Below are 24,125 nucleotides of genomic sequence, written 5' to 3'. Positions count from 1 at the left end.
CGTCCCTGGAACCTTTTTTCAGTGAATATCTAAGTTTTTTAATGTTATTCCCAACTATAACGTCCATGTAATCTTTGTTTTTTTGTGTGAATAATATTAATTAGTAAACTAAAGACTTTGGTAAGTGGTAACATGCTACCGCTAGCCAAGTTTGCATACCCATGAACAGCATTCTGGGTACAGAGGTCCACATTCAGTTGTTTTACATATATTGGTCACGTACCAAAAATGACAAAGCTTTTTCCGCATGAAGCCTAACTGTTCACTTCAGGTGTTAGAAGAAGGATGACTTCCATATGTCAACCTGTGGTGCCTAAGGGCAGACAAAAGCATTTGAACACAAATAGAAAAATAAGCCAAAATGTAAAGAAATACACAAAGCCAAAAAGTCTGTGTAAAATGTGCAAATGCATACAGCAGTAAAATATTAGAACAATACACTCGAGTGGGAGCAAGTAGAAGTCCGAGGGCTATAGCTGTAGATTAGTCCCTTATGTAGTTCAATTCAAGCACTAGAGCGCAGGCGAAGGACACACCAGATAAACAACATGAGTATTAGCCAATGGCCGACGGTCTGAAGCAAAAGAAGTCAGTGGCTGAAAGAGGCTGACCCAAATCCCCATTTAGGAAGTATAAAATAGAATAGGCTTGTGAACACTGGTGCAAGCACAATACACGTCAAACCCAAAAGTGAGATGCACATAGCCATTACTTTCTTACATTGATCTAGCCAGTATGAAGCATAGACTGGGCGGGTCAGTATGATGCCTTGATACAAGTAATGAATGCACAGGTGGGGTGTCCACACTGAACAGTGGCCAGCCCTCACAAGCATGGCACTTTGATTGTTGCGCTCACTTTTCTATGATATAGCTTTGGTGATACGTGGCCTTTGACAAAAGAAGCATCACAGAGTCAATGCTTAACAAAATAAATATGCATCGCCAAGGACAGATATTTTCACTTTTATTAACCAACACTAAAATAAAAATCTTCCTCTAACATGCTAATTATTTTAGTAAATAGAAACATATGAAAATATCTTATGTACAATAGGTATTCGTTTCTGTAAACATTTTGGAAGATCTTTGTGAGGCTTTGTCGAAAGAAGCAAATTATTCAAAATAGTGTTGTGGAAGGCCAAGTGTTTGAAACAGCTAACACATACAATAAATAAAACAGACAAACATACAAAGTTAAGGTTCGGGTTTGAGCCCTCCCTAGAATGGAAGAAAAATAAAATTGAGGCAGAGTGACCAGGTGGGTAATATGGAGATCCCCAGAGAAGCCAGTCCTGTTCTCATTCTCCACACTTACCTTTGAGCCAACCCTCTTATGGAAGCAGTAACACTAGCTGCGAAGTCTCGACAAACTATTACAGCATCGCCCAATATTTCAATCACATTTGTATGGAATCACAGTCCTTAAATCATTCCCATAATTGAAGTGGCACCATCGCCACGGAGATAAGTTTGCCTAAATCGGCCCCAGGGCAAGCCACTTGAACAGCTAGTTCATGGCGAACGATTCGTAGACCAAATGTTCTAGGTCAAACAACATCACACAGACTGGCCTTAAAGGCTCAGTGATCCCTTTTAACTGTAGGCTAAGCAGCTATAGGCTTCAAAGTTCATGCTGATGTAGTACGTCCTTCCATGGACACATGCACCAGGGCGTATCGAAGCGTGCGGCCATGGAGACGGTAACCAGTTCGAGCGACTGCAACCACAGTGCCCGGTGTGACCCCCGTTGAGGAAACGTGGCTTTCGATCTCATGCTCGTAGGGTGTGTATTGTCCTCCTATAGGACTCATTTTCGTAAGACCGTGCTTTTGGAAGATGTCCTGGAGCTGGACTTCCACGTCAGCCACGCTGGCAGAGACGTCTTTCACAGCGAGGCTAGCAGACTCCTCTTTTACCAGGTCCTCAGACATCTTGGTCAGGCAGTCAGCTATGGCTACTAAGTCCCGGCAGAAAGTGTGGATGCCTAAAGGAACAAGAGAAATGTTAAATCAGAACTGAGTAATGGGCATTGCACAGACAAGCGAAATGTAGAAACCAATGAAAGATGCACATGGCGTGCAGGAGAACCACCAAGTGCCACAAGGGGACGCATCTGGAGAATTAAAGATGGACGATTCATTGAAGGTTCTAGACTAAATGGCAGCATAATTTAGCTGTGAGGCCAGTTTCTACAAATCGCAAAGTGAGGATGGTCAGAACGTGTCGAGGAAAGCGGTTATAAGCTGGGATATTTAAATTAGAGTCCATGATAGGATCCTGGCCTGGACATGAAATACAATTTAAATTAAATATCAAAAAAGGACTTTGTTTAGAAGTGGGGTGAATAGCAATGACATGGACCGTTACGCTTAATCATTGCGCATAATAGCCCAGGGGATGGAAGGGAAATTAATTCATTTGAATGAAAGTCTGAAGATATCAGAGTGCAGAGAAAGCAGTGTATGAATCCACCATAACTCAAATTCTAAGCAATATATGTATAACTCAGTTTCAAGATAAAACATACAATTTATGTTGTGTGATCCTACACACCAACTTGGAGTAACACTGCGATTATAAAAAGGAGCAACATGTCCTTTGAAAAACGAATGCAACGGGCCATTTGATAAGAAAAGGCACAAATCTAGAAAAGGTGTTCATTGTTACAAGTGTCATTTCCTGGAAAATTTTAAGGGTTTAGCAGAAATTCAAGGGTTTTAGCTCTGACCAGCAATTGGGCCGCTCCCAGGCAATGTTAAGCCAAACCAGGGACAGCAGCCAAAACTGAGATTGGTTGCTATCCGTTCCTTTGCCAAGCGAGCAGGTTATCCTTACCGAACTGTTTGGCATCCACCACGATCTGCTGTGTCCGTCGCCTGAGGTTTTCTGCCTCTGCCACTGCTGTGTCATGTCTAACCTGAACACACAAAATGAAAAGGCAAAAAAAAAAAAAAAATTAAAAAAAAAAAAAATAATGAACGACAGAAAAGGCTTTGTCGTGATTGGACAGAACAAGAACACGCAATTTCACTTTCAGAGTTCAACAGAAGTAACACTTGCACAATCGTTTGTGTAGCAGCGTTTGAATCAAGCCACCATCAAGGTCAGCTCAGACTAGTGCATTAAATTTACATTCTTAAATGTGAACACCCAGCTACATAACGCACAGTGTGGCTAGCGTTACCTCTTGGAATAGACTGCCGCCTTACTTGGGCTGTGCTCCCGTCACTTGGCCACTGCCAAAGGGCTGCTTAGCAGTCACTGTGCAGCATGGGTTACATGGTTGCATGGGCAGGGATACTGAGGTAGCTCAAGCTGCAAGATGTCACCTGCCATTTATGGAGAAATAATTAAGCACTACTAGAGTAGAAGTCTGGGCTTGCTTTTTCTGGGTGTGGACGAGTCAGGATCCATATTCAATGTAATGTCTTGGCACTTAGAATCTTCCTAAAAGCTCCCCTTTCTACATGAAGAACACACTATACCAGTCTTGATCCCCTGCGCACCTCTGAAGCTAGCAGAAGGCACCATAAGCATGGCCTCTGGAATGATGTGGCAAAAAGGGCTTTTTATAATTTGTCAGGGCCGACTAAACGAAGAGGCAAGAAAAGGCAAATGATGCGGCATACTCTGCAGCAGCATTACACCTCTATTTTATTATTTTTGAAAGGTTGATGCAAAAGGCATCAGATGATCCTAATGAAAAAGGTTTACTAAGAAGACATGTCTAAGAATTCCTCATAGATCATGCCAAAGAATAGTAATCACTAATAACGGACTTTTACATGTACATACTATAAGCAATAAAAGGTGTGTCTATTCAATCTGTTCGGCAGTTCTATTTTAGAACCGGTCTTCAGTTTAATGTTTACTCTGTGCCTGCACCAAGTCTGCAGGGGGCTTCTCTTCCATCAGACTCTAGTAGAATGGGGCTGTACATTACACAGTATAATGCACGTTTTTTTACTGGGACAACTGAAAGATCCAAGGTGCTAGACTGGTGTGTGAAAAAACAAAAAAAAAAAAAAAAAAAAAAACGCACTGCTGCATGTTTGAGGTTTTTCTGTAACGTCGAGTGCTCTCTTGAAATAACTTGTAAACGTCTGTTTTGTAACAAACGTTTGCAGGAGAAAAAATGAGAAATAATTTTTTTCCACTGTTTTGAATTACATTTAAATAGGTTAGTATTTTTTTTTTTTATTGTTGCAGACAAAATTCCTTTCCTCAATTACTAATCTTTGTGGAAAGGTCAGCTTTTTAGGGCGAGCCTAACGGCAGTGTGCATGCGCTCCTAGCTCTGCAAGGCATGCTGTAGTAGGGTATGCTGTGGAAGCCTCGTCCACTCTCCGCCCATATTTGTCATTGGCTTGGTGTCATTGTCCTTCGAAAATGCTGGCTTTTGATTGATTATGAGGCTTGTTAGTCCCGTATTGTCTCCATTTGTTGATGCCCATAAGGACTGGACCGTTTACTTGGCTTGTTACACGGTGGGCTTTATCTGGTGGGTGAGCACTATTTTGATAATGGACACTGATGGGGACAATGGCGGCTGCAGCGCTTTGCACTCTCAATTATATGCTTTTTACTTTAATGAGTGGCGCCAGCTTTAGGGACACAGTGCTCACTTTATTTATATTTAACATTCATGTTGAGCGCGGCGCCCACTTCTGGGACACAGACGCTCTGTTGAATTTTTTTTTAACTTTAAAAATTAACGTGTCGCCCGCTTCAAGGACACCGCGTAGTTTTAAAGCTTTAAAAAAACAAACAAAAAAAAAAAAGTACCCGAGCACGGTGTCCTTTAAGCCGCGTCGCGGTCAGTTTTAAACAATCATTTGCATTGCAATAGGTCTCACATTTACGCCAGTTTAAGCTATTGGCATTGTAAATGACAATGCCTTTTATTTATGTTTTAAAAAACCAAAATAGGCATGGTCATTTACAATGCCAATAGCTTAAAGTCGCGTGAATGCTAGACCTATTGCATTGCAAATGCTTGTTCAAATACTGAACACAGCAAGGTTACTATTTTTGAAAACACTTCAAAATCCTTCCTTCATTGCAAATATGCAGAGATGGTTGCATGGGAGGACAAGAGCGATATTAGTTATTGGGAAAGTGGCCTTAGGCATAGGTCCTATACAAGTATTTATGATCAATATGTCCTATTTCTTCCTGCCTTACTCAACCCTAAAGTATTCTTCTACCAGCTACTTCGCTCCTGTTCCACTGCAGTGCAATGGAATAGCTTAAGGACAAAAAAAAAGAAACCATGTTCATTTACTTTCTTTGGCCCCACCCACTCTTAATTGTTTCCTACACCTTCCCTCGCCTCATCCCCGCTTGCTCTTATGCCCTTAAAAAGCAACTTATTAAATTTGATCCCAATGTTGAGTTCCTGGTATTGCACAATGAGAAAAATTAAGAGGTAAAAAAAAAAACGTGTCCAGAAGTTTAACACCCATGTTGTGTGTACAAAGCAGCTGCTTTCACAGGAAAATAATGGACAGAGCGGAAGCACCTGCAGCATGTAAGGGAAGACAAACCATTGGCTCTGTGGAAGTCTGACAGACAAGCCAAGAAACGTATGCTAGACTGTTGCAATTAACTCTGGGGAGGTTTCCGATTGATTGGCAAGGACAGTGGTAGCACACAAGTGGACTTTGCCTCTACACTAGACTAACGAACAGAACCATAGTTGATCTAGCAGCACGTACTCCCCACAAAGGGGGGGGGGGGGTGATAACTGTGTAAAACGGTGATAGCTCCAACCACCAACGTATGCATTTACAGATGGTTTCCACATGATATTCAAGGCTTTAAGAGCAATAACAAAATAAGGGATGTCAATAAAATGCCATTAGTTAATGGACACCATTTTGCAACAGGCATCCTGAAGGGCAGGCGAGTATCTAGAGCATTATTTTTTTCACCTGTTGTCCACAAAGCCTACTCAAGGGAACCTTAGAAAATGTAATAATATTAACAGATTATTAATGGAGTACAACCAAAGAAGCCCCATGAAAAGCTGAAAATTTCAAAATCGGCTGTAAATGAGAAGGAATTTTGAATTGGAGGCTAAAATGAGTTACTGTCCTCATATTAATTTGTGGGAGTAATTCGTGGGAGCAGTGCATGTGCATCAAACAGAATACAGTATGGACAATGAGTGGCCTCAATTGAATTTAGCAAAGCTCCAACCTTCGGATAAAAAGTACAATTTTTTTTATATTTGTTTGTGAATAAAATGTCATCATTTGTGGACATGTTTGATGAATGCTTGTTTCTGTATTTTTTGTGAATTGTTTTGAGGTTCAAATAATCTAAAAAAATATATGTTGGGGTTTCCAGCTTCCAGTTATGACTCAGTGGGGGTCCCGGAGTTTAATAATGGTTCAGCAGGGGTATCCAGGTTCCAGTAATTAAATTGGGGTTTACGAGAAGTCAGAAAATTAAGATCTAGAGCCAAAAAGAACTGTTGTATTAAAATGCAAGTTCCATATAAACTACTAAAGGATAAATAGTAAACTCAGTGTGCCCGATAGGGTGGCCTCCACACAGGAGTGGAAGAAAAACATACACTGGAAAGTAACGTGTATAAGGTAACAATGCAAGAAAGCACAGGTTGCCCCGGACGAGGAGTATATGGCACATAAACGAAATAATGTGAGCTATGCATGTTAACATGGCTAGGACTGCTTGTATGAGGGACAGGGAGTGTCCTAAAACATGCTGGACATCTGACCAATGCACCAAATACTGAACAGTCCTCTAATGTTTGAACTAGTATACGCAAGGCAGATGCAGATTCCTTAAAAGGGAGTAATAAAGCTGGATCGCCTCTTCTCACCTACTAAGACTTGCGGTATGAAAAGCAATATTTGAACAACCCAACGGTACACATCTTGCTAACAGGTGAGCCGGTGGTGGCGTCAACTATGATCTGAAGTCCCAGGTCAATTGCCGGACCCAATTACAAATGGGAAAATCGTGTTTATTTAGGGCAATCTCTCAAAAGATTGGCAAATAGTCGCACTGATGAAAGTTGAATTAATTCCTCTGCTTAATGCACTAGGGAATTCCCTACCAGAGTGGCCATCCCTGGCATCTTGTTCTGTCCAGAGCAATTTATTCTAATTGTGCTCATCTTGCTGTAGTAAGGTCCGGATACTTGGTTTGCAGTACCTATAGAAAGCAAACGCTCTGCTACAATGGTGTCAGTACAGCACCATATTTCTCCAATCACTCATTGAACTAGCTAGTGATCCAGGCTAAGGACTTTAACATCGCAGGTCTAGTTCATTGCACCATCACCACAAATAAGGTCCAGAGTTTTTTCTTCATCAGGAATTTCAGCAAATCAGCTCAGGAAAGCCCTCTGCCCACAGCAGAGACTCAGACTTCACAGGCTTAAGGTTTGTGATGGAGTTGTTCACTCAACGCAGGCTACGAGGTCTAGAGTGCACTTCTACTCTCTGCTGGTCTCTTCCATAGATTCAAAACTTTCAGCTGTGCTTTGAGGTGATAGCTGGGTTGTAAGAGATCCATATATCATAATATGTTAACAAAATATTGCTTGCGTTCGTTGTTCTTCCATCTCTCATTGGCTTCCTCGAGCTGTGAAGTCTAAGGAAACAGGAATCTATTAAGCCACGCTCTCCTACTAGCCCCAGACTTAAGATCCAAATTCTTCAAACTACCAATTTCTGGAGAGTTCCACTCATAAGGCTTTTTTAAATTAGCAATCCCAGGTCTCTTAGGCCTGTGAGGAAGGCAGCTGCAATATTCATTTGGTTTACAGGTGCTGAATGATAATCCACAGTTTTTGAAGGATGGGCCTCCTAGTTCTTTAACGAACCATTAGTTTCCACTAACCCCATCCATTAATGCATCCTTTCCTCCCAGTCTCCATCTCCGTTCCAAACAGCCTCCCCACACACTGTACAGAGCATTCAGTTTGATGCCGCTTAAATATGGAAAGATATTCCTGGCTTCTCTGTTCCATTGCATTAAGTCAGCATTGACTTCATGCAAACAAACATAACGGCACAGCACTCCTGCCCTCAAACTCACCTATACCCCAACCCTAGTTTCTGCCTTCTCTTCTTTTTCTCAATGTGCGTGAAGCAGCCTTGAGGCCGGAGAACTTAAAGCTGATCTTGAAATGCAACTTAACTACAGAGACCAGATATCTGGACAATTCAATTCTTTCATGGTCTGTCTCGGACACCCACCGCTTAAAATAAATCTATGGCCATATTGTAGGAGAGAGAACACAGTGTGCACATTACTTAAAACTTAAACCATGCTCACATTTCTCGTTACACGCATTAAACCATGGACAGACAGACATTGTGATCAAACTTCGAAAATAGAATGGTACAGCTTTTATGCTGCATCAAGTCTGGATAAGGGGCCCTGAACTTTTTTTTTTTTTTTTTTTTAAGTTCACTGCTAATAATTTCCTGTATTATTCCATAAGTATTTCTTAGCCATCTGTCCCCACATCTTGCAAGATTTAGAATTTGCTTTCTGGTCTTTAAGTTTGGTGTTTACCATTAGAAAATATGGACTACAAGTCACAGAATGCAACCGAAGCCATACTGAATGAGCATGTGACTTGGAAGATCCCCAACATCTTTTTCCTTGGACTTCCAAAAAACCATTAACATCTATAAATGTACACTGCCACATTCTTTAATCTTCAAGTTTAGCTTGCCATACAAGTCTGTAGGTTTTTCATGGATTCCTACGGGGGCGTTTTCTGCAGCTGTTGTCCTTCTGTATAGAAAGTTAATACTAATGTCCTATGTATTTGGCCTGTTCAGGTTTTTCGTTTTAAAAACCTCAAATTAAAAAAAAACAAAAAATTAATATTTCCCCGTTTCCTCTACTCTCTAATAGAATTGGTTACATTTTATCCTTTGGCATAATGGTCCATTCCCACGTAATTACTCTTTTCCTAATTAAGTGTAAAAGAACGATGTCCCCTTAGGTAGTCCCTTGCGTTTGAGCCACCACAAGACTGCGTAAAGCCACAACACCCAGTTACATACAAGGTGCGCAGTACAGGTCTTTCAATCTTGACCATTGACGACAACAACTCACCATTGCTTCCCTAAGCTGTCTTTCCAAAGACATTATCTTGCGCTCCAGGGCCTGGATTGCATACATGTGATCATCGCCCTCGGTTTGGATGGCATTCTGGCTTTCTCCCGTGTGATTATGCTGGGCGTCTCTTTGTTCGAACTCTGAAGCTTGGGGTTGTCCAGCGGGTGAGGAGCCAGACGTCATCTCTACCTGGGTGCTGTTGGCAGGATCCTCAATGTTCTGTAGACAGGAAAGGGCCTGGTCTGTCAAGTCTCTCTCCTCCTTCTTTGGGTCTTTGCAGTGGTTGACGCAATTCGCACATTTATTGTGAGTGTGGCCCTCTCCTTTGTTGCTGGTATAACTGCCACCAGAAGGTGTGCTTGTTTCTCTCGTATTCGGCAATCCATAATGCTGCCACCTGCAGAATGTCAGACCCTTCGCAGAATGACTGTGGTCCAACAACCCGCTCTCTTGCCGTGTGGTAGGAGTGGCTGTTGTGCTCAATAACAAAGTGGATCCCCTGTTCAAAAAAAAAAAAAAAAAGTATTCAGACTGTAGCATGACAAAGCAAAAATGAAGGTCATACACTCAATTTGGAGGCTTTCATGAAGATTTAAAGGAACAACATACACATTACTTACAGGGTGAGGTTAAAATGTGAATTTACCGGGTCAACCAGAGTAAAGTTACTATGTTCCAGAAAAAAAAAAAAAAAAAAAAAAATAAGGTTTATGGGAAAATAACAAAACAACTTTTTTTTTTTTTTTTTTTTTTTTAAGTTTGCGTCCTCATTGGGAATTGGCTATTTTATGCTAGCCTTTACAACCGTAACTGAAAGTGGCTGGAATTCTGCTGCACAGCAATAAACTGCGTAAGACAATGAAGGTAAACATCATTGGGCAATTTCAATTCATACACCTTCCGCGGCCGTAATCTGCACCTCACCGCTCCTGAAATGCATCACATACATCTCTCTCTCACACACACACACACACACACACACACACACACACACACACACACACACTAGAGCAAACACCCAACAGAAAAGTGAAAAGAAAAAGCGGACTCAAATGTGGGAATGCGGGGCTTTTTTCCCTCCCACAAGTGTGGAGTTTTAGAATAGTTCCAAACAGAGGGGGTGGGGAGTTAAACTAAGCACCGTTCGCTAATGAATACCCGTCAAATGCTGTCACAGAACAATGTCCCTCCAACAATGGCGATAGCTGATCTGCAGGGTCACTTCCTGCACACAATGCTAATTAAAGGGTTAAGCTCTCGACCGGGTACCTCTTCAGTAATCAGTCTTTCCAGCACATGAAGGATGCTGATGTGAAAGAAAGGCTCATCAGCCATCTAGGAAGATGTGCAAGAGACCATCGTGGGTGGTCAGTAAAGAAGGGAAGATGGAGTTTGTGTGACATCACACACGCATGACGCACCTCAATGTCCATGCACACTGGTGCCCTCTAAATCATGGCATGCAGAGACATCAGGGGCCAGCCAATGAGAATGCAGAAGTGTGTAAAGTGGATCGCTCCTCCACATGAAATATGGTTATTACCAAGTAGTGGTCATTACTCACACTTTTAGGGTAGGTTAGTGTCTCCATATAACACTTGTACACCAACCCCACTTCTAAAAAGCTGCCAAAAACTTCATAAAAAACATGCAATCCGTACTGTAGGTTTCGTAAGACTCCTACAATGAATGCAATTTTTATTTGGCTTTAAGTTTCCCAAATGCCTTTGTGTGCAAGAGTTAGAAATGAAATATAGGTCCCACAGCGCCAACACTAAAACCAAAATAGGTGTTACCTGTAGACCAGTTGCTTTATCTTTCACCTTTGTGCCTCTCGTTTTTTGCTAATATTTAGGTCTGCAGTTAGCAAAGATCTTATGATAAAAATAAAAAAAGTATAATAGAATTACAAAAAGGGTCTTCCAACCACATTTCTTCATCTATTGCGTAATTCACATTTTGCTTCCGCTCACTACAGTATATAGCATGGAGCAATGGGTCAGCCTACCACGGATTAATTTTACTTTGAGTGACTGCATTTTATCCTCACACAAGCTGGTTTCCTTCAGAGCCAGTGTTTTTGTTTTTACTTTACAATAACTAGTGCTCTCTTTCTATTTAGAGCCTGGTGTGATAGCAGAAGTCTTTTGATGTACATTCCATCCACCTTTATCAGGTCCCATCTTCTGACAATGTTGTTGCAAATTCCTTTTGGAATGTTTCGCTTGGCTGACTGCTGCTATTTCACAACAGAGTGTGTTCAATAGAAGCTGTTCTTTATTAAGTTGACATCTTTTTACTTTTTCCTTCTGTCCTTTTCATTTTCTTGGAGCCTTTTCTCTTTCCTTTGTTCCTTCCTTCTTCTCTATAGGTTCTTTCTTTCTCTCCTTTCCTTCTCTCTCTCCTTTCCTTCTCTCCCTCCTTTACCTTTCCTTTCTATCTTCATCAAAGGGAAGAAGAGGCTTTCAGCCAATGCAAAACTGACTGACTTTTAGGTCTGTGCTAGCTAAGACCCATGTATAAGAAAGCGACTTATAGGAGTTTCAGCCAAATTGCAACAATTAATCTGGGATTGGTATCATTCGTATTTTTCTTCCATCCACTCTAGCATGCATTAGGGGTAAAGTGTCAGCCCAAACGAGCCATTGGCTGACTTTCACAAGAACACATCACTCATAGTAGTTCCCTTTAGTGCTAGAGAGTACTATGGGGTGTAATATATATACACACACACACACACACCACCACCCCCAAAAAACCCACACTTTTTTGCCTCTAGCAAAAAAAAATGCTTAGATTGAAGAGGGCAAAAACCATGACAAAACAAGAATTGCCCGATTGCCGACAGCGAACTCCAGTCATTGGCTTTGTCAATGCTTCTTTTTATTGCCTTTTTGATGCTTTTTGGCTCTTATAATCACGTTCTTTTTAACTTTCCACTTTTACAGCTTTTGCCATCTTTCTTTGGTTTATGACTATTAGCACTTTTTTGCCCCACTCTGCCCAGGCTGTCCTCTTGCACACTCCCACTTTTGGCCTCTTTTTTCCTCTTTTCTGCTGCCCCACTTTAACCACATTTTCCTTTGCCACATCTGACTTTCGTATTCTGCTTCCCCCACCTTGTTGCCTCCCCATGATGCGCTCTCACTTACTCCTTCGCGCCACCCAGGTCTCTCCTGCTGCACGTCCTGGGACCACCCACCACTCCCAGGTTCTCCTTCCCCTCCTACATTTATTGACATCAGTGCGGACGTGCGCCCAAAGGACAAGTGAGTCTGCACCCAGTGCCAGAACCCTAAATCTATGCCACCACAGGAAAGCCCAAAACTCTACCTCGCCTCCGCCATGCCCTGAACCCATGACACATCGCCCCACAGAGCTGTCAGACTGCTCCAACCAACAACAAAAGTGTGTTTTCCTGCACGAGATGCCACTTCTCCTGTGATACTGCGAGAACCCCCACACTACATTAGCACTCCCGCACCTGCAACACAAACAAGCACCACACCAACTCTCCCATACCCCTACTAGGAATCCCCCTCCCTCCAAACCCTCCGTCAAAATCTGAAACCTCATCATGCCCTCTCCCTAGTCCAACTCTTCCTCAGAGACCTGGCTCAAACCTACCCACGACAGGGTGAAAGCCATCCCCCGGGGATAAAAGATCATCAGACAGGACAGGGCCAGTAAACCTGCAGGATGGACCACATTTATGTACAAGAAACACATCTATTGTGCCTTCGTCAAAGCCAAAAATAGACTGAAATATCCGACATTCAAACTCAGCATCTTCAACACCACCACCCTGAGAGAAGCCCTGCTCTACAGACCAGAGTTTGGAAATTCCACCCAAGAAATCGTCACTCCCCTCCACCTCAACTTCAGAACCTTCATCCTGCTCAGCAATCTCAATTTCTACTTACAGGACCTCACCCACCAGAACCCCACCAATCTTCTAAACAACCTGAACACATTTGATCTCTCACAACAGGTCAAAGACCCACCAACTTTGCCAGATATCTGGTAGACCACATCTTTACCAACTTGCATAACATCTCGGTGGACAAACCCAATCCTCTCACCTGGACCTACCATTTGGATTGACCTACACTTCAATTACCATCGAATAACTGTCTCCAACTCTCCTAACCATCTGCCGCAAATGGAACACTATCTCTAAAGAAACCTGGTCAACAGAACTGCAAAACCACCACCCTTCACACCAAGACTAGTTCATCTGCTCTATTGACAACTTAAGTCTCTGGCTGACCACCTGTGCAGATGCCCTGACATCAAAAACAAGACCACCTCTGGGACCAGACCACTAGCTAACTGGTAAAATTACTATCTTCAATACACCAAGTGTCAATGTAAGCAGCTTGAGCATTGATGGAGACTCATCCACAACGACAAACAAGCCTACATATCAGTCCATCGACATTACCGCCAACAACTCACAGCCACTAAGGGATTAGCCCTAACAGAATGGGTAGATGACAGCACCAACAATGCAAGGAACTCTTCTCTATTGTAAAGTAATTCACCAAACCTGCTGCCAGCGCCACCACCATCACCCGATCTAAGGAGCTCTGCTCCCAGCTGTGCTTCTCTGTGATAAGATAAGCAGGATCTAAATCAACTTTGCACCCCACCCTTCCATTGCAACAGCCCTCCTCTGAGAAGACAGCTTTTCAGGAACCGCCCTGACCTGTATGCCCATTTTCACCATTGCTCAAACTGTCACGGTTGTATGATCCAGCCTCCTGGGTGCGCATCGGACACATGCCTGCACTTTGCAAGAGCACTTGAGCCCACCTGCACCCCTCCAGAGCTACAGTACAGACCCCTGGAAACATGCCACCATCTTGCAGCTCCTGAAGAAACCCACTGTAGAGCCATCCTCTCTGCTTCCTTACCCAGCAAACGTCTTGGATATACGATCAACAAGAGGCTATCTAAAGACGTGGATGACAACCACCTCCTGTACCAATCCCTATCAGTCATCATACTTAATCACAGCACCAAAATTGCCCTCATCACCGCAACTGACAGAGAAAGTTAGCCTTCGTCCTTACACCTCCGAAACCATTAAGTTGGGCTGCTGAGTCCCTCAGGATCATCACTAAGCCCCATGCTCTACAATATCTAAATCTGCCTTCTCTCCATTATTGTGCAAACCTTTGGAATCACCATCATCACACACCAATGACACACCACACATTCTCTCCATGGATGCCATTTGAGATGTCAGTGAGGTCACTAACCATCTCATGAGCGATGTAATGTGTGAAGTCATAAGAAGTGCATTGTGGGGGCATAAGTTAGTTAGCTCAGGTAACTTTTATAACTTCTGAATTTCACTGGTTTTATACGAGTAAAATTTGAGCCGAACTACAACGTCACTGTAACCGTTGGGTTTTTTCCAGTGAATTTCAAGTTTTTTTAAATTCTATTTCTTAACTATAACGTGCTTGTAACCTTTGTTTTTTCCGTGAATTTCTATATTTCTTTTTAATGTTATCTGCTGACTATAAAGGCCCTGTAGCCTTTGGCTTTTTTTGTGCATTTGTAAGGTTTTTTTTAAACATTTTGTTTCCCAACTGTAACCTTTGAAAATTAGGGAGTGTGTGTCTCAATAGATGTGTGAGTGAGTTAGTCTGAGTGGGTGCAGAGGTTTCCGAGTGGGTCTGTGAGTGGGTGCGTGAGTGAGTGGGTGGGTAAGTAGCTGTGCGACTGACTGCCACAAAGGAACCACACCTGTCCTTTTATCCAAAGAGTCCACAGTTTTGCACAAAATATCTACCCAAGTGAAGTTCTTTCTACCTCCTTGGGTAAATGTCCAGGATTCTACACTACAGCTGCGTAATGGAGCACAAGGAAATGTCATCAGTGACCTTGTGTGCGTTTTGGCAAAGTGATCGTTCCTGGAGCAAAATACATATATATTGGTGCCATGTGTTTCATCTTAAAAAAAAAAAAAAAAAAAAAATCTCCGCACATTTTGCGGCAGCCAGTCTTATACTATGAATTTTAGAATTTAAACAGTGACTTGCATATTCACAATGCTCTCAGCTGCAGCATGGACTTGTATACTATAAATTCATATGTCAAAATCCATCCTCTGAAGCAACCAAGATTCAGGTCTGTGAGAGACTGACAGACACAGACCTGAAGACGAAAGGATAACACAATAGTTGCAGAAAATGTGGGTTTTTTGCAACGTCGCTGGCCCGGTCACCCTGCACTCCGGATTACAGTTCCCATGCTTTTTATTCATTTTTTTTTTTTTAGGCACTTTACTACCCGCTGCTTAATATATGCAGCCTCCCGGGCTCCAATTTCTAAATCTATAAAGTAACCCTGTGATACAGGTAACCTCCTCAAAACACTGTATAAAAGCCCTGAAAGGACAGACTGTGTAAGGACACATATTTAACCAGTGGGCAATGAATGCAGACAATAAGGGCAGCATTTCAGCTCTTTGAGATCAGTATCCGCAATCAATCTTACATGCGCACCCGGTGCAAGGCCTTGTGATATATGCTCCAGAGGCAGTCATTCAGAAGAAAGTTGACAAATTGGCAGGGAAATAAAATTCAAAGGACCCTGCTATCACAACGAAAGATTTTGGAATTACGTCAATTTAACGATTAGATAAAATCACATAAATAGAATTCCACTTGCAAAAAGTGGTAAGGTGCCAAGTGCGGCGACGCAGAGAAGGTGAAAGTAAGTGACAAAATTGTGCAGAAAAAATGTACAGTTCGCATAAAGCTAAATAGTCTTAACCGACAAGACAATAGTTGGATAAAGGGAACCCCAGAGGGGAACAAATCAAAGTGAAGTCCATTCAATGAAAAAGTGGTTAAGGCATAGCATTCTTCTGAATTATTGCCTCTGGAACATATGTTGAATTTATGGCCTTCATACCCTAGTTCCGTTGGAATACAGGGTGCCCCTGTTTTCTCCATTTCACCCAGTGCAAAGGTCAGTGTGTGCTTCAGACCTCACACCACACTGAAAGGCCGCCAGCTTTGTCATGCAGATGTCAGAAGCTTCACCGCCCTCCCTCCCCCCGCCCCCCGCTGTGTATTAAGGGATCCGTTCACAGCACTCCGATTGCGAAAGCGGCGAGGCTGTTCGACAAGACCACCAAAGACCAAGCCACCCACCCTCCCTCCCTCTCCGCAGTATATGTCCGGTCACTCAATATGCCAGCTCCTTCGCATCCACAAGCAAAGTGCGTCACAGAATGCGTGGTCAGCTGTGCTTAAATCAACACACAGCAACGAGGGCACAGTGCACACACAGCATTGTGAATTGTAAAGATCATTTCGAAACAAATTATACCAAAAACAGTTTAACGCCACAAAGGGAACCTGCAATGGTTTGGTTTGAGAGTCAGATCATTTTATGATCAAAATAAATAAATAATCTTTAAAAAAGGTACCCGGAGAGGGGGGTGGATAGATAAACAGCTAGTACGTGACGGAAGGCGTGCTGTCAAGCTTGACAGCATGAAGCAGGAGTATCGGGACCGAAGAACATTCCTGCGCGCGCCATCTGGAGCTCGCCACCTCTTTCCACGAACGATAAAGCGCCACCTGACCTCACAGCGCTCTCTCTCCCTGTAGAACTGTTTGCATAGTCTGAAGGCAGCGGAAAGGATACATTCCGCCCAGCAATCTACTCACTAAAGTGCTTCGTTGTGTGTACATTCTCCATTGTACGTTACAGCCCCCTCCCCCAAAACACAGGCAGACGTCTACTAGTCATACTATACCACGGAGAAAGTTTAAGTAGAGTTCAAAAGTGCTGCTGGTGTGCAGAGGCGAAGCCTGCGTCTGCCCCTCCCTCTTGGCATGTGTACAGGCAGTAAATCTGCCACGGGCTAGCCTACGTGAAGCAGAGATGTGGCTGCATGGACTCTTTCAAACACTCAGACATGTCATGGCCAAGGCGCAGCTGACAGGACGAGTAAATGGAAACCAGGGAAAGGGGGCGGCGGAAGGAGCAGTAGGCTAGTGCTAATTAAACAGGCGAAATTCATCCACCCCGCGCCAAAATTTCACTTCGCGCAATTTCGCAAACTATTGTATCGATTAACCATATATTTTTTTAATTGCGTAATTCCATGAAAATGTCACTAAATGTTACTCTCAAACTGAAATGTAAATAGCCAGGCTCTTGCATCACTTGTTGAACTGAGAACGCATCTTGCGTTAAAAAGCCTCGTTAAGATACGAGCTGGGGCCTGGTTCACACAGAACATGTCCCGCTAACAGACATTTGCTACTCAAACCTGATATCTCCCGACACACTGTTGCGTCCACCATTGATATCTGTGTGTGACCGTGTGCTACGGTCCCACAATCCCCGAATACACTAACATGATAAGAAACCAGGAGACTGAAAACTGTTTCGGGTTTATAGAGAGGAGACTTATTAAGTATAATAAGGCCATATCACATCTGGTAGTTCTGTACCCTACGCAAGTCAAAATCAATGTGGCCATTAGAATGTTATTTGGAACAACTGTACTAATAAATGGACAACACATACTGTTTACAGTGTAATGGACAAATCCCATGTCCTCATCATATCAGAATCACACTTCAGGGAGGGGGTGCTTCCTGCTTCACAGATGTCATGTTAGGAACTTTAAAGAGGAAAACAGGACCCTTGTTTGCAAGGATTATTTTAATGTGAGCTAAAGCATGAGAATGTTAAAAAAATATATATTATTATTAATAGTGGAACTGGTGCAAGAAACCTATAACTGGTTCATTTTTAAGTAACTACTTGTGGGCATTACCAGGCTCAGTGCCACCTTAAGGATTTTGAGGGTCAGGGCAATACATATTTTGAGGCCCCCGGTTAGAAACAACACAACATTGAATTATACGATATACTTCCAAAAACGGGGTCGTTCATAAACAAATGAAATGTGTCTTAAGACGATACGTGTTATAGAGCGCAGGATTAGAGGAAGGCAGGGAGAAAGCAAAGTAGAGAAATTGAGAGTGGTGGGAAAAAAAATCACTCTCTCATGGAACCCCTGGAAGGAGAGGGGCGCAATTGACCATCGTGCCCACTCCTTAAAACGTCTATGGCGACACTCAAAAATGAATTGTTTATTCTAACTGACAGAAGGGGGCCTCAACAGTCTGCATACAAAAAAAATGACAACTGGTCCGGATTTATGACTCCCTGGTCTGCTCGAACGCACGTGTTTACGTCTTGGCCGGATCTTAAAACAGGAAACACCAGCGAGAATTACAAACACAGGAAGGCTGAAGTGAGAAAGGCTGCAAGCAACGAAACTACACCTTTCTCCTGTCCTGCACGGGGATATTTGCTTCTCATTCATTGACCCCCAGGATAGGCTGCTCAGATGTGAGCCTGAACCCCCCCCCCCCCCCAAGGTCATCTGAGCACCGGCAGAGCTCGCAACACTGTGATGGTGCCCGTTATTCCTCTCTGCTGCGTGAAGTGAAGGAGCGCTGACCAGCTTCCTCCGCCAGCACCGGGTCAGTTACACACTGGTGCAAACCTGACTGGAGTGGTTACAGTCGCTGGCGACGTCCTGGTGCATGGACGCACTGAACCGGCATCTTCTGATAAGAAACGCCACGAACGTATGCTTGGCGAGATTCCTATGGACGAGCAAAGGCGTGCACACTGAGATCGAGGAATGACAGCTTTGGCTGTATCGATCGTGTACGCTGATGCCAAGCAGCATCAGCGTACATATCGATACAGTTGCGTGAGTAGGCCAGCGGCAGCACGCCTCAAAGATAAACGCCTAATAGAGACAGATCCTGCCCTCTACATATCCCCAACCAAAACATGAAGCGCTCACCCTCCTGAAATATACTCTTTTTTCGACTTAGGGCTTTCTTTACACTGTAGTCGATGGCAAAATACCGCCCGCTATTCCCCACTGTCAAACGCCCGTTGCCTGTGCTCTCCCAGTACTTCCCGTCACTCTACCCTCTCAAAGCCTCCCGGTGTCCCCGAAATGAGATCTTCTGTTATCCATCTTTCCCCATCCACAACCTCTCCCAGCCGACGTCACTCTGTTCTCTCCCTTAACCCTTCGCACCTCACTCTGCCCCTTACCAGGCTCCCCGTCCGTCAGTCACAGGAGACCCTCCACTCCAACGCCCCTCTATACCCCATTGACCCTCAGCAAACCACTGGCAGGTTTGAGGTCTGCCTCATCGATCTCCACATCAGATCACCCCAAACAACCACCAGCCCACACCAAGCACCCCTCCCTTCAAGACACCAATTCAACCTCTTTTTAACGCATCTCCCAAAAACACTCTCCGCGAACCCCTGCCCCACTTGAGGACTCACCTCCTTCTAACAACAGAGCCGCACACGTGACCCCATCCAGCCCGCAATCCCCACATCAACCCAGCTGCCGCCATGTTCATTCCGCTTTCTAGAGTTCCCCTCTGGCCCACCAAGCACTATACTGAACCCTGCGCAGGCGCATCGAGATATACAACCTGCAACCAGGGCGGGGCGTCCACGAGGGGGCGCGTCCGAAAGGGGAGGAGCAAGGAAGGGCACATGCCATAGAAGGTGGGGCTAAACACGTAATCCTCCGCCCACGGGCAGAATCTGTAAACCTGCACGCGCGCCTTGGTGCAGGAGGTTGACAGGGGCTCATGAGGCATGGCGGGAATTGTAGTCTCTCATGCTAACTTTATAGTAGCGGAGTGGAATCGCTGTTTAAGGATATTGTGAACATTTTTGTTTAGCTTAATCGCCTTCTTACAATTGTTCCCCCAATTATATTTTCTTTCCTTTTTTTTCGTATCACAATTCTATATTGATTTTTCTTCAGAGAAAAGAACCATTAATAAATCGCATACAGATGGCATAGCATAAATCTAAAGTGTATATATTATGCAAGAGAAAAAAATCTAAACCAGTAATCAGAAAAAAGTAACAATGAAAATAGGAAAAAAGAGGCATACAGATATAACAATAACCGTAATCACAAACACAAGAGAACAATCGTCTCATCAAGGTAAGTAGATATAAAAACAAACGTTGGTATTAACATATACAAAATATCTCTGGTAAGTATAAGGCTAACAATATTTCATGAATAAACAAATTCAAAATTGTTGTATGTTGAGAAAAGGGCCAGATACATTTTTCATCTGATCATCCGGCCTAGGTGTTACCCACTCCCCAAAAAGTACAACTAACAATAGAAACCCAATAATGTGTATTAGACCTCAAACATTTCTTCCGAACACTTCATTGATCTGGGAGCTATACATCACCCACAACATCACGCTTTCCACATTTGATAGATGTATCCAAATATTGTTAATTTAGGGCCCAATATATCTACAGTTTGAAGCCAAAGTATCAATAGAAGAACCTCAACTTGTTCTCTGTTTGAGATTGTAACCTATCGTGATTTAGGATGGAGAGCGCTCTGGCTGTCACGGCGCGTCCCTTCCCCAGTGCAGTAACACATTTAAGAGTGGTGCAATGGTGTAAGAGCACGAGCATGGGTGCTCAGTCAGTCTGGGAGCAGCGTCCAGTGGGAGCAGGTGCACCTTCACCACACCTGCTGCGGAGGCTTTCCTGTCGCCAGCAGCCCTTGCACTTCACTTCACGAGGAGACAAATCAAAATGCACATCTCGCATCCGCCAAAGTGTTAGATGGTTGCTTCTCCACTCCTCCCACTTCGTCTGCTCCATCGTCATTGGACGATGAAAGACTTTAGGTGAAAGCTTTCTCGATTCAGAGTAGCATTGCCAAAGAAACTGATCACAATCCAAGAGAACTTGCCATAAAGGTATAGTTGGGAGGGACAGCTGTACTTTTCTTTGTGGACGCCGGAGCTACTGTGATGACTGATGCTGACTTCGCCATGTAAGAGCACTGGCCTGTTCTAAATTACATTGATGTAAGCATAAACGCATATGGGCCACAGTTGTACATCAAGTGTCTGGGCATTTTTCTGTCCATGTCTCAAGCATGACGATCAGTCATTACAGACAGAAAAGGTGGCGGCAGCCGCAGGCATGGGATGCTTACTCAGTTTTCACACAGCAATTAACTCAGCTCTCCTTAATGGTCTGTGCCACACTGCACACAGGGTGTTGAACATGAGCACACACACTTGGACGGTCTGTTTCCAAAGCTCTTTGGTGGCATAGGCAAACATAGGGATTGCCAGATTCAGAACATATTGTCACTGATGTCAAGCCAGTTACTCAAAACTCATTCCATTCAATATTCAAAAACAAGTGGAGGAGGACTTAAATAAACTTGATAGAATGGATATCATTGAACTAGTACAATGCCCCACACTAGCGCCCATAGTCCATGCACTTAAAAAACAGTTGAGAGGAAACATCTGCCTGTGCGTTGACGTGCACCAGCCGAATTAAGCTATTCAAACTGAGAGACACCTAGCTTCAGGGATGCAAAACATTAGACCTCATCTGAATAATGCATGTGCCTTCTCAAATCTTTCCTGAAAAGAGGTTACCAATGTTGGAAATGGCAGAAAAATCTCGATATACATATAACAACGTTTGCTTCTTGTTTGTCTTATGTAGGTAAAAAAGACTTTTAGTGACCCGTCTGCGGCTGACATCTTCTAAGAGGAAATATGTAAAGTCATACAGGGCATCCCAAATTGTCTGAGCTATAGTGTCAAAATACTTGTGTTTGGAAAGACTGTCAAGGAACACAATGCACCTCTCATCAAGGCGTGTCAAGTGTTATAAGAGGCCAGTCTAACTCTCAAAAAAGACATATGCACCCTCCAAACACGTTCTCTCAAGTTCTTTGGACACATATTCTCTGCAGATGGCATGCGGTCTGATTATAGCACAATCTATAGCCATGAGGGCGGCACCACCCCTAGAGAGCATACCACCCCTTTGTTAATAACTGGGGTTTCCAGTTATTGCTCGAGATACGTACCAAATTTCACCTTAATAATTGCATTGCTTTGAGACATTATGCAGGGCTCTGTTTTTGCTTGGACTCCTCTAGTGTCAAGCAGCACTTCATGAAATATGTGATTGTATTGAAAGTGCTGAAAATTCATCCTAATATGATGCCTCCTCCCCCCACTGAACTAACTGTTAAGGTCAGCCCTGTAGGGTTGGAACCATCTTAGCACAATGACACAGAAACTCTGCAGTACAGATACACATAATAGCATATGTGAGTTGCAGTCTCACCAAGACATAAATGTCCTACTTTCAAGCAGCAGAGGGGTCATAAGCAGGTGTGTTATGGCCTGCGAGCATTCTCATCTTTATCTATACATAAAATCTTTCAGTCATGACTGACCATTAAGCCTTCCTTACCATATTTTGGTAAAACAAAGGTGGTTATTGCTCTGCATTGAGAGGTGTGGGCTACATCTTCAAAGTTACAAATTCAAATTAATCCATAGACCTGGAGAGGATAAGAAATCTGCTAATTTCACGTATCGCTTTTCCTCCAAAGACTCACTCACAGCATTGAGGGAAACCTGAGATACATTATCAGACCATCACAACTTTCGGCTTTCAGAAAAGAGATTTTTTACAGGCCTCCAGTTAGGACACCACCCTGTGGGCAGTGGCTAGAGTCTTCAAACTGCAGAGACGGGAGGAGCTTGAAAGACTGCACATCCAAGACCTCAGAGCCTTCAAAAACGTAAGAATGGAGTTGGCTTGACCTAAAAGTCCTAATACTACAAGAAACCCACCTGATCATGTCAAGAATGCTTCAAGTTCAAGAAACGGAACTGTCACACAAAGGACACAGATGGTTTGTAGCCACCAAATGACTTGTAATATAGAGGGTCTGGTTTCCATAGCATCTTCTGAAAAAGAAAGTTACTAAGGGCGCAATTTAGATCTTGGCAGACGGGCTACTCCACCACAAACATGACGGATATAATGCACTTGTAATGCAGCGGACGGGATATCCGTCAAGTTTTTGATGGAGTATCCCTCCCGTCAAGATCTAAATCAGGACCTAAGTTTCTTGTGTGTCAAACCCTGAGTAAAGACAGCCCTCCTGAGCCACCGCCTCAAATGCCCACAATTCCAGCCTGGGGGTGGAGCGATGTGGCAGTTGACTTTTCCAGTCCTGTATCGACTGGTCAACATTTACTTGTAGCCATTGTCAAGTGCTCCTGATTTCCAGCGACGATGACAATACTCAGCACATCGGCTGAATTGACTATTCCTGCACTGAACAAGATATTTTCACGTTTTTTAAATTCCTGCCAATATAAAGACTAACTGGTTTGCCATTCTCTGGAAAAGAGTTCAACGACTTTACAAGAAAGCTAGGGTTTAAATGTCTCAAAATAACACCTTTATGTCACAAGGCAAATGGCCTGGGTGGGCACTTCATTGCCCACCTTGAAGAAGACTCTATAAGTCACGAAAATCACAAACCAGCAAGGAGATCTGGTACTTTAAAAGTCTAAAGGTCTCCGCAAGAATGACATAAATTTCGACCCTCCACCCTAAGCAGTTGCTGATATTAAAGGCACCATGTTTACCATCTGCCCAAATGGGCACGCCATCACTCGCAACTCATCGCATTTCAGAATGATACAAGGGGAAGAGTGTGAGCTAGCAATGCCAGATGATTCCAGCAACACAAGGACTCTTGATGCTACCATCGAACAGTCTGTGGGCAATTCTTTGCCTTCCCTAAATGTTGATTTGCCTGTCTCTTTTACAACCTCCTCCTCATCAATGTCATACGGTGGAATGTATGACGTTACAATGCAAACATTTACAACGCATGCCTTTACAACACAGTTTTTACATCGTAACATCCATTACAAGCAAGATTTTACATCGCATGCCATCAAATCACATTTTCAGAAACTACATTTACAAGGCATTCCATTATAATGCATACCATTACAACGCATACCATTACAGCGCATATTACTTTTAGGGCAACAGTAGGGTAAGTGTTGGATAGTGTAGGGGTGAAAATCACTATTC

General features: G+C 43.3%; 1 protein-coding gene across 1 annotated transcript; it reads right to left on the bottom strand.

Moving 5' to 3' along the window:
• Window positions 1-949: 949 nt before the first annotated feature.
• On the bottom strand, window positions 950-19,630 carry GRPEL2 (GrpE like 2, mitochondrial). Its single transcript, XM_085618167.1, has 4 exons — window positions 19,476-19,630; window positions 9,111-9,612; window positions 2,838-2,919; window positions 950-1,986 (listed from the first exon to the last, which is right to left on the bottom strand). The coding sequence occupies exons 1-4, from the start codon at window positions 19,553-19,555 to the stop codon at window positions 1,631-1,633; spliced, it is 1,020 nt and encodes a 339-aa protein (XP_085474293.1). The 5' UTR covers window positions 19,556-19,630; the 3' UTR covers window positions 950-1,630.
• Between the last annotated feature and the right edge of the window lie 4,495 nt (window positions 19,631-24,125).

Source organism: Triturus cristatus, chromosome 7 (assembly GCF_964204655.1).
Source record: "Triturus cristatus chromosome 7, aTriCri1.1, whole genome shotgun sequence".
In the NCBI taxonomy this organism is placed as follows: Eukaryota; Metazoa; Chordata; class Amphibia; order Caudata; family Salamandridae; genus Triturus; species Triturus cristatus.
The sequence above is the reverse complement of the archived record's forward strand: the minus strand, read 5'-3'. Positions and strand labels throughout refer to the sequence as shown.

Excerpts from the sequence above, each read along its gene's own strand:
- GRPEL2 (XM_085618167.1), bottom strand. The coding sequence starts at position 19,555 with ATGAACATGGCGGCAGCTGGGTTGATGTGGGGATTGCGGGCTGGATGG. Across the intron at positions 2,920-9,110 it reads GACAGCTTAGGGAAGCAATG|GTTAGACATGACACAGCAGT; the intron begins GTGAGTTGTTGT and ends TTGTGTGTTCAG. Across the intron at positions 1,987-2,837 it reads GGTGGATGCCAAACAGTTCG|GCATCCACACTTTCTGCCGG; the intron begins GTAAGGATAACC and ends TTGTTCCTTTAG.